An 11,519-nucleotide genomic window follows, 5' to 3' on the forward strand; every position below is an offset into this window, starting at 1 on the left:
GACACTGACACACAGGACACGCCCACCCAGGACACTGACACCCAGGGACACACCCACCCAGGACACTGACACCCAGGACACACCCACCCAGGACACTGACACACAGGACACACCCACCCAGGACACTGACACACAGGACACACCCACCCAGGACACTGACACACAGGACACACCCACCCAGGACACTGACACACACGACACACCCACCCAGGACACTGACACACATGACACACCCGCCCAGGACACTGACATACAGGACACACCCACCCAGGACACTGACACACAGGACACACCCACCCAGGACACTGACACACAGGACACATCCACCCAGGACACTGACAGACAGGGCACACCCACCCAGGACACTGACACACAGGACACACCCATCCAGGACACTGACACACAGGACACACCCACCCAGGACACTGACACACAGGACACAACCACCCAGGATATTGACACACAGGACACACCCACCCAGGACACTGACACACACGACACACCCACCCAGGACACTGACACACATGACACAACCACCCAGGATATTGACACACATGACACACCCACCCAGGACACTGACACACATGACACAACCACCCAGGACACTGACACACAGGACACAACCACCTAGGACATTGACACACATGACACACCCACCCAGGACACTGACACACAGGACACAAACACCCAGGACACTGACATACAGGACACACCCACCTCGGATATTGACACACAGGACACAACCACCCAGGACACTGACACACAGGACACACCCACCTAGGATATTGACACACAGGACACACCCACCCAGGACACTGACACACAGGACACACCCACTCAGGACACTGACACACAGGACACACCCACCCAGGACTCTGACACACAGGACACACCCACCCAGGACACTGACACACAGGACATAACCACCCAGGACACTGACACACAGGACACACCCACCCAGGACACCCAAAGACAGGGGACGGAATGACAGGAAACACCACCCCAGGGGATCCCGGATTTTGTGTCTGATGAGGACCTCAACATGACGCCACTGCTATTTCTTACACCCTCAACCATCACAGAGCCACTCTGTGGTCATTTTAGCAATGAGGCTTCTGGGACACTCACTGGTGCGCACCACACAGCCGTCCCGGTACAGCAGGTGGAGGCAGGAGCAGCCGAGGGGCCGGGCGGTCGGAGGGCAGCCTGGCCCCAGTTACCAGCTGCCGCCCAGACGGGTCCCGGGTTCCTGGAGTTCCCACACCCACCCATAGACCCGATGCAGTCACAGACCAAGGGACAATCGAAGGGGGTGATGGCCGGCTTGCGGCAGCTGCAGACGGCAGGTGGAGAAGTCCACCCACGTGCAGGAGCAGGGGGTGGTGCCGGACATGCGTGACACCCAGGCCGAAACCGCACGGGTGGCGACCGCGGTGGAGGCAATGGGTGCGATGGTGTCAGACATGGGTCACAGTATGCAAGGCCTGGGGCGTTCCATGCAGGCAGTGTCCAAGGCCCAGGACATGGCTGCCCTCTCACTGGCAGCCATGAGCCAGAGCCAGCAGCAGATCGCAGCGGCACTCAACACCGTGGCCCAGTCTCAGCAGGCCATCGCTCAGGGCATCGGCGCCATTGCCCAGGTGCTGGCCGGCGCGCCGAGACACAGACAGGGATGGCCAAGTCCCTGAGCTCCATGGCTGCAAACTTGCAGACCCTTGTTGATATCAGGGCGGGCCTCCAGGACTGGCAGCACCAGGTGCCGGGGGTGCATCGGGTGCTGGATCCGTTCCCATCTCCGACCAATGGAGAGGCCCGGGGGCTATCGGGCACCTCGAGGGAGGAGGAGTGGCTGGGGCCCATGCCAGTGCCTCCTGCAGGGGAGGTCCCGGAACACCGCGATACCTCGGACTCCCCCCTTCCGTCCCAGGTGCATCTGGTGGGCAACGGGCAGGACAGGCTGGCACCAGGCTGCCATCCCGCTCACCCGAGGCGCAGCCTGACCCATCCAGGCAGGGCAGCCCCAGGAAACGGCCACCAAAGGGGACCCTAGTCACAGGGCAGGAATCACAGGAGTCCGCCTCCAGTTCCGCTGTACCGTCTGGGGAACCACCTAGACGTAGTCAGAGGGCCCGCAAGGCCAAAAAATTAGACACGGAGTAAGTTGGCACAGGTGCAGGGCACAGATTAGTTATTGGGGCTACGGCACGTGTATGAACTGTTTGTAATTAAAACCGCTTTCACACCTACAGAAGCTGTCTCTGTGCTCTATCCGATGCGTGCGGGGGTGTGGTGTGAGGTGAGGGCCAGTGTGTGTGAGGGGTGATAGGACATCGAGCTCAGGTGAATCCGCACCCCCCCCCGGGTCTCCCTCACCATTCCCCCGGGCTGACGACGGGCCCGTGCGCTACAGTGTCCAGGCCGCATGCAGGGAAGGTCCAGGTGGAGCGTGTTACCGTGGCCATGAGTCAGACATTGTCTAACGATGTGGAGCCCGGAGCTCATCGCAGAGCAGGTTGTCATCATCCTCCATGGCCTGCAGTAGACCCGCTTCCACTGCCCATCCCCCATCCTCCCTTCCCCCAGAGCGTGTGAGCCCTGCCCATTGTGCCGCAGGTGGATGTGCAATGGAGGGGTGGTGTGCATGCGGGTGATGCGGTGGTGGGCGGGGTGAGTGTGATTGGTGATGGGCGGGGTGAGGGTGGTTGGTGGTGGGCGGGGTGCGGGTGGTGGGCTGGTACTGTGCTGTCCGTGCCCGTACTCGCCGATTCCCACCCTCCGCTAGTCTGTGACCCGTGCGGCTATCAACCCATCCCGTGCCTGCTGGCCCAGCCGGTGACGGTGGGCAGCTTCCTGTCCCTGTCCAGCCCGTCTATCCTGTACATTGCCCCCATCCTCCTCATCTGGGGAGGCCTGCCCTTCGTCATGTTGCTCCTCCCCCTCCTCTGCCTCCAGCACATCGCCCCTCTGCTGGGCTATGTTGTGCAGGACGAAGCAGACCACAACGACGCGGCCGACACTATCCGACGGGTACTGGAGGGGTCCTCCAGAGCGGTCCAGGCACCTGAAGCGCATCTCAAGCCGCCCAAAGCACCTCTCTATCACACCCCTGGTCGCTGCATGGGCATCGTTGCAGCGGGACTCCGCGTCAGTCTGTGGCCTCCGTATAGGCGTCATCATCCACGACCACAACGGGTAACCCTTGTCGCCCAGCAACCAGCTCCTCAGCCTGGGGGGGGGGGGGGGGGGGGGGGGGGGGGGTGTGGGGGGGGGGTGTCCCTCGAATATGGCAGATGAAAGATTGTGTCAATATGAACGAGTCATGCACACTGCCCGGGTACCGGACGCAGTCGTGTAGGAGCTTCATACGTGGTCACAGACCACCTGAATGTTCATGGAGTAGTACCCCTTCCTGTTCATGAACACAGCCCTGTTATCCGCTGGTGGCCGATGATGACGTGCACCCCATGGGGTCCTGGACCAGGGGGTATCCTGGCCACTGCAGCAAAGCCCGCTGCCTGGGCAGCCTGGTGGGTGCGGTCCACAGGGAACTGGAGGTAGCGGTCCGCGATGTCGTACAGGGCGTCAGTCACTGCACGGATGCACCGGTGCACCGATACCTGCGAGATGCTGGACAGGTCCCCACTCGGCGACTGGAACGACCCCCTCGTGTAGACGTTCAGGGCCACCGTCACCTTGACATCCACAGGTAGAGGGTGTCCTCCCCCAGTCCCACGCGGTGCCAGGTGTGCCATCAGGGGGCAGATATGGGCGACGGTTTCCCGGCTCATCCTGAGTCTCCTCCTCCATGCCCGGTCCGTGAGGTCCTGGTACGATGAGCGGCGCCGGTAGACAAGGGGCCTCCGTCACCATGGCACCACCACTGCCTCCTCCTCCTTCTCCTCCTCATCCTGTTTGGCGGGTGGCTCTCCAGTCTGGGAGGCTGCCACCTGCCCCTCTGTGGCATGCTCCTCTGCGGCAGACTCTGCCGCCTCCCTGGCACATCCCTGCTCTAGCTCCCATAGGGCAACATGTAGAAGAGCGGCCCCCGCTATGGCGGTCAACATCGCTGGGTGATGTCCAAACATAACGGTCTGCAGGGGGTGGGGGTAGACGGCGTATCATCATTGCCCATACCCCCCTCTGCAGCCAGGTGCCATGGGCTGCATGGTCGCCACTGTTGCCTGGCACATGGCCAGGCAAATCCCCCCCCCCCCTCCCAGCCCTGGCACTCCAATCCCCGACACTCCCATCCTCGGACCCCCGATCCCTGGCACCCCCGATCTCCTCCCCGGCACTCCGATCCCTGGCACCCCCATCCCCAGCAGCCCGATCCCCTCGCCGGCACTCCGATCCCCGGCACTCCAGTCCACGGCACCCCCGATCCCCTCCCTGGCACTCCGATCCCCGGCACTCCGATCCCCAGCACCCCCCCTCCCCAGCACACTCATCCCCGGCACTCCCATCCCCGGCACTCCCATCCCCGGCACTCCCATCCCCGGCACTCTCATCCCCGGCAACCCCGATTCATGGCACCCCCGATCCCCTCCCCGGCACTCTGATCCCCGGCACCCCCACCCCCTGCACTCCCATCCCCGGCACCCCCCGATCCCCAGCATCCCTGATGCCCTCCCCGGCACTCCGATCCCCAGCACCCCCACCCCCTGCACTCCCATCCCCTGCATTCCCATCCCCGGCATACCCGATCCTCGGCACCCCCGATGCCCTCCCCACCCCAACTCCAACCCCTCTCCCCACCCCCGGCACCGACCCGACACCGCCATGCACCCCCGGCCCTGGGGAGCATCCTCCACCGGCACCCGCAACCCCCCACCCCCCAGCCACGGCCGTGCCGTCTCCTCTCCGGCGGCCGCCCCACGCCGACCCCTACCTCCTCGCTCGCTGGCGTCAGCCAGCACGACTGCATGACGCCGTTTAAAACCTAGTTTGATTTACGCCGGTGCGGTCAGGCCAGCGGGACTTGGGCCCATCTGGGCTGGAGATTTGCAAGAGCCCTGGGGACCATCGCGTCGTGCCGATTCTCGCCATTCTGCGAGGCGCGCGTCATGATTCCCGTCGGCGGGCTTTTTCGCGGGCCGGAAAATACGGTAGCCAGCGGCGGCGCGGGATTCGCACAGCCCCCCCCCCCCCCCCCCAGGGATTCTCCGACCCGGCGAGGGGTCGGAGAACCCCTCCCCAAGTCTCTGCCATGTCATCTGGTAGGAGACACGGCAGAATGGCATGAGGTTGTGCTTTCTTCTAACCCTGAGTTCTTTGATGAGAATGACCACAATTAACATGTTGAGAATTATAAACTCAAAGGTTATCACTGTGGCTCTCAAAAGATATTCTCAGGCTCAACACAAGAACCAGTTCCCAGTGCACATTTTGAATCAGAGCATATTGCATCATGACTCTAATGCTGTGTTGGGATCTGCCCGAAGAGATTCAGTTCAAATCTGAGAGTGGAATTTTCCCATCTGGGGCTACGTTCTGTGGAAGAGGCCAGTGAGAAATCACCCCTATCTTCCAGTCCTGACCTCATTAATAATGCACCCGGGGGTTTAGCACCGTATTCTGTGGTGGGATCGGCATGGTGGCACGATGCCGATCAACATATTGAAACGGTGTTCAACATCACTGGCCCGCTGTTGAACAAAGATGGACCTGTAGGAACACCTTGAGACTGTAAGATGGACCTCCTCGATGACACTCAGTCTGGAAGATCTGCTTGCAGATGCTACCCCCACCTATTGCTGTGGTGTTCTGGGGTCTAGGGTTTCAGGCGACCTCCACCTCTGCATGTCAAGTTCTTCCAGGCGTGATCTGAGCAGCCGTTTATTCCTGCTGGCGTCATGGAGAATAGGGCGAGGGAGGAAAGCTCGAGTCGGCCCTTCGTCTGCATTTCAGTCGCTGGATGCAAATCGGTTTCACGCTAGCCCCCAACGGGTTTCCCATTGCACCAACGGAAGATCCGGTGGGAAATTCACAGCAGTATAAAACCAAATTTTGGATTCTCGCCAGATTCTCTCCTCCCCACTTCCCATCCCCAACCTGCCATTGAACCCACTGGCGGGGACATGGGAAAACTTCACAGTTCGAACATTACTTCAGCTGCATGAATTTTGTCAGTTTGTTGTAGAGTGGTTTATGTATTCAGGAAGTTTCGTCTTGTTCTCTTTTAAATGTGCTGAATTGTGTGTCCTTCACCCACTGTTTTATAATACTTAGCACTAAAGTGCCTGTTACCCACAGTTGAGGCCTTGAGATTCCATATCATTCTTTTTTATCTTTGTTCTGACACCAGTTCGAGCTATATCTGTTAACATTTTTTTCCAGCTGAATTGTTTGTATATCTCAGACGTTAAAAATGCCTACAGCGTAAGAAGTGCTCACTGGACTACGGTGTCTGTACTCTGCTTTCGGAGTTTCAGTTTGTGAACTGTCCTGCAACCCACTGGGTAAAATAGCCAATTTACTGCTATGATCAAGTAAAACTGGTTCTATCACATAATTCAGTTTGTAACCTGGTGGAAAAACATACTTCAAATTAAGATTGATACTTTCCAAAGGATTACAAGTTTCATTATGTGCATGGAGGCCTTGATCAGATCAATTGATTGTGACCACTCTGATCTAACGCAGGGGCTGTTTAGCACAGGGCTAAATTGCTGGCTTTGAAAGCAGACCAAGGCAGGCCAGCAGCACGGTTCGATTCCCGTAACAGCCTCCCCGAACAGGTGCCGGAATGTGGCGACTAGTAACTTCATTTGAAGCCTACTTGTGACAATAAGTGATTTTCATTTCACTGCCTATGAAATAATACTGCCCTGCATCTTTAGCTTTACCACCAAGATCATACCAGGATGCCCTCCATTACCATTTCACAATACCTGCTAAGATAGGAGTGATTGACAAACTGGATCTTATCACAGGAGGTTTATACAGTTAAAATCAGGGCTTGAACTGCATTGAAACACACATCATCATCTCCCAAGACAGGAGGAAAGAATAGGGATGGGAAAATTGGTGTACACAATTAGTCTCACCACATAATTATTGCAAAGCTTCAAATTAAATTGAACACTTTCATTTCCAGCTCTTACAATTTATGCTGCCCACAGCTTCATTGCTGCTCTTGGATTTACTGCCACTGGAATTGCAGCAGGTTCCTGGGCAGCCACATTAATGTCAATCATCGCAAGATTCAACGGAGGAGCAGTGCCACCTGGAAATTTTGTGACCATACTTCAGTCCATTGGTAAAATATTCTGTTCTCTTTTTACCATCTTACTAAGCTGGCCTAGTGCACCCATGCTACTCTTGCCCAGCACTGTGTGAGCTCACTGACAGATTTTGACTATTGCTGCCTTTAATAACATAGGGAAATAATTGTTTTTCCTCCCTACAGCACAGTGTATAGTGGAGGTCTTGAGGCGCAGTAGGTAGCATCCCTGCCTCTGAACCAAAAGCTTCGGTTCCGAGTCCCACCCCAGGACTTAATGGCCAAGGAAGGTGTGTTTATAATGTGGCCAACAGGTTGTGCATCAATCTGTAAAGTCCTTCCAGCACAGGTCTTTCGGCAGGTGATAAGAGCGAGAGGGACACCTGGTCAGCCATGCTTGATGTAAAGTGGCACCCCTCAAACTACAAGTCTCTGGCCACAGGCTAGCGATTTGCGGAAACAGGTGAAAATCTGCCTTGTGTACCACTAAATGTGGGAAGAGGAACAACAACAACTGTCCATACTGTGCGATGAGGTAAGCCATAGGGGGAATTAACACAACACATTATCTAGTCTTCTATTTTGTTAACAGGTAGTCCCTTGATACTAGCAAGACTCACCTTGGAAAGGGATATCCATTGAAGTTAGTTTGAATTTGGCTCATATAATTAGGATCCCAACACTCCACTATTTATACATGTAAAGTCTTCAGAGTCCTAAATTACCATAGGCTACTTTCCCCTTTGAGGGGGAGAGCTGACTGGTGGTGATTTAATCTGAGGATCACCACACCTCAGCGAGGGGCAAGGTTGAGAATAACGTCAGCCGGTACGGGAATTGAGCTCACCCTGTGGGCCTCACTCTGTTGTCCAGCCCACTGAGCATGCGCAGAGATTATACTAATACATCATAAAGGAATGATGGTCCTTAAGTATGGTTGTGGTTTGAAATTGATACTGTAATTTTACAAAAGCAAATTGGATATATATGCCTTCTTTAAATAAATCTACAAAAAACACACAAACTATGGGGTCAATTTCAACCATCTGTACAAAATGGAAATGATGTGTGGGAGGAGTTAAAATCAACTGAGTTCACGAACCATTCCTCCAAATATACTTCGCCAAATGTGAAGTTGGTTAAGTCTCTCGGTACAGGCAGGTGGGTCAGGGAGGGGTGGACTGGGGTGGATGGCCAGCAGGGGCTGGACTGGGAGGGACCAAATTTAAAGCTTGGAGTTGTGGCCTAATGACACCATCAGTCTTCTTGCACCAGGTTTGATATTCAATGCTTCTTTCTCATTTTGTTTCACTGAAAGGTACAGGAGGGTTCGCTTTCTCTACCATTGTCATGTTGGGAGTCATCGGTGTCCTCCTTGCCACCATCATCAGCATTAAACTGAACATTTTCTGAAATCGAACAAACTGTTATTGCTGACTGCGGAAATAAAATTTTATCTTTTATCAACAAGGAATGCAATGGGAATGAGATTTTGCAAAGAAAATTCTCTTTACAAGTCTGAGAGGAAATACTTTGTAAGCTATGTAGAGTAAACCAGTTTAAATCTACAGTAAATGCCTTCAACATTCCTAATTCTGGACTGTTCACCCATAAAAGCTTGCAATATCATGCCATTTATGTTTGACTTGGACCCCTCCAATCTTTCTGCAGATGTTAAGTCTGGCTGTGCATTGTATATTCTTTGCTGCTGCTCCAGAACAATCCTCGTCAGCAACAACCCCCAGTGTTCAGCATCATTGTCGAGCTGAGTAAAGCTTGGGAGTATATTGTGGCTGTTGGCACTGACCACTGCTGTCCCTATCTGCACCATATGCTCTTGTTCATCAGTGATGTGTGAGACGCTAGGTGAAAACCCAACTAGCTTCCTTATTGGTCGCATCAAACTGTATTTGCGATGATGTCTTGGAGAGTGGCCATCTGTAAGGAACATTAAACTTGGCAATCAAATGCATGTGTCCAGGCCCTCACCAATGGCTTGCATACTATGAATGCCACCTTAAATAGCCTTGGCTTTTCATTGCTCCACTGACCCTCAACTAAGTGCTCTCCAGCTCATTGATGATAGGGATGTGAGGATGAGCCATGGGAGGATGCTGGACATAGGGAGGGGTCTCTGCTCAAAGCACTTACACTTCTCGTGAGCTCCGCCCCCCAGCCCACCTCAGTCAATCCCTAACATGTTGCCTTGTGTCCCTATGGTTAGGTCTGTTCTTACACGATTGCAAGTGGAGCGGCCTTTCACAGAGTCTTCATTGGCTGCAAAACTCAGAGAATGTTGGCAAAATGCATGTCAGCAATCGGAGCAGCTTGGCTCTCCCTCTGCAGAAGGCAGAGGAGTTGTAACATGGTGAAGTGCTGGCAAGAGGAAAGTTTGTAGTTGCACAATGGTATACATATGCTTGTGTTGCACAACTGTGTTACATGGTTGCGTTCTAGATTGTTCAGTTTATGCTTCATTAAGATAAAGATTATTTGTTTGCACCACTTTCTTTACTTGTCCATTCTTGCCTCCTGTCTGGTAAGTGATGAATGGTAAGACAAGGCAATGGGTAATGCTGAGCAATGGGTAGTTGTGAAAGGGGTACTTGGTTGATTGCTTTGTGTTGGGGGAATGGTGGTGGCGGCAATGGCGGGGGAGGTAGGTTGTGATGGTGGTGGGGAGGTGGGTGTGGAGTGGAGAGGGGTTGTGGTGGAGCAGGAGGGAATTTGTAGTGGTGGTGGTGGGGGGGGGGGGGGGGGGGGGGAGGAATGTGGGTTTAGCATGTGACTGCCAGATGGGTAACTAGTGCAACCTCAACTGAACCTCACTATTCTGAAAGCACCCTGAACAGCGAATGATCTACTGCTGGTGAACTGCTCACATGATATTCATCCTCCTCTGAAGAAGCCTGTGTTCTGCAGATTACTCTTCCTGGTGGTAAAAACCTCACTGTTATGCAATGTTCTGTTGAGTACAAAATACCATGATCATTCTGTACACTCTGGCTAGTGTGTATTCACGGGTGCTTTCGCATCTCTCAGAGGCACCTGGAATACATCTTCAGCATGTTGACTGTTCAATGATATGACACATTGTTAAAAGGGCTTTCATTCTTCAGATCCTGCACCTAATTGCTTGGGTTCCTTATGGGTGTCAGATTTTAAATGGGTACCTTTGGCTCCAAACAGCCAGCGGGTAGGTTTGCTTTAAGATGCAAAGAGAATAGGGAGGGTGGACAGCGCAGGATGAAAGCATTGTGGCAGCTACCTAGGAATCTTGCACACAGCAACAGTAGCATCTTTTTTGGCACCCCCAGCTGCACGTTGATGGATCAAAGCCTCTGTTGTTCCCAAATACTCCTGGTGATTCGGGGAGGTTCAATTGCCACAAGCATAGTCAGTGACACCCTGCACATCTGAGTAGCCAGCCAGAGCTGCAAAATTGAGTGCCCACTCATGTTTAGAATCCCAACTGTGCAGAAGAAAGCCATTTAGCCCATCGATTCTGCACCGACTCTTCAAAAGACCATCCGATCTAGGCCCAATCCCCCATCCTATTCCTGCAATTCCACCCCAAGGGGCAATTTAGCAACTGCAATCCAGCTAACCTGCACATCTTTGGACTGTGGGAGGAAACCAGAGCACCCGGAGTAAACCCATGCAGATACGGGGAGAAGGTACAAACTCCACACAGTTACCCAAGGTTGGAATTGAACCCTAGTTCCTGGTGCTGCGGGACAGCAGTGCCAATCACTGTGCTGCCCCAAATCTGGAATCAAAATGTACATAATTGCCTTGCTGGCAAATATGGCATCTGTGAGCAATCAATTGTAAAATCCTGCAACTGTCTGCCCGAATTTGGTGCTGCAAAACCCTGAGTCTCCTGGGACACTGGTGTTCAATCATGTCCTCTGCCTGCACACCCTATATTGCAGGTATTATCTCCTGCAAACTACACCACTCTTGCGCATCTGCTGTCCTATTCCCCATGGAGTTACAGGTCGGTGAGAAGCAGCAACTCCTGGTGATGGTGCTCATACTGTTGGTCATCTTGCTCCTCATGTGAGGCCCAAGCTAAAAGAACATAAGCAGCATCCATGCTGATCTATCACAGATGCAAAGTGGAAATCAGATGCACAAATCTCCCAAGTAGACAGTCACCTCCAAGCTAGCAAAAAAATCACTTTCAAAGATGAATGACTCCTCCAAATTAGTAGAAATCACCTGTAGCGAAAGTAAACTCTCAGAACAGGCACTGAGAAAAAGCCTCCAATTCAATGAGGCAAGGAAGCAACTG

The 11,519-nt window shown here is 53.8% G+C and overlaps 1 protein-coding gene across 1 annotated transcript in view; it reads left to right on the forward strand.

Annotated features, from left to right (window-relative positions):
* The window catches only part of LOC140429932 (interferon alpha-inducible protein 27, mitochondrial-like), a 29,699-nt gene extending 19,975 nt beyond the window's left edge, over positions 1–9,724 (forward strand). The window contains exons 4-5 of the mRNA XM_072517527.1: positions 7,097–7,258; positions 8,541–9,724. Of these exons, the coding sequence (XP_072373628.1) occupies positions 7,097–7,258; positions 8,541–8,635 (257 nt within the window). The 3' untranslated portion in view covers positions 8,636–9,724. The remainder of the gene's footprint in view (positions 1–7,096; positions 7,259–8,540) is intronic.
* Positions 9,725–11,519: the final 1,795 nt, after the last annotated feature.

This window comes from Scyliorhinus torazame, chromosome 1 (assembly GCF_047496885.1).
Source record: "Scyliorhinus torazame isolate Kashiwa2021f chromosome 1, sScyTor2.1, whole genome shotgun sequence".
Classification (NCBI taxonomy): domain Eukaryota; kingdom Metazoa; phylum Chordata; class Chondrichthyes; order Carcharhiniformes; family Scyliorhinidae; genus Scyliorhinus; species Scyliorhinus torazame.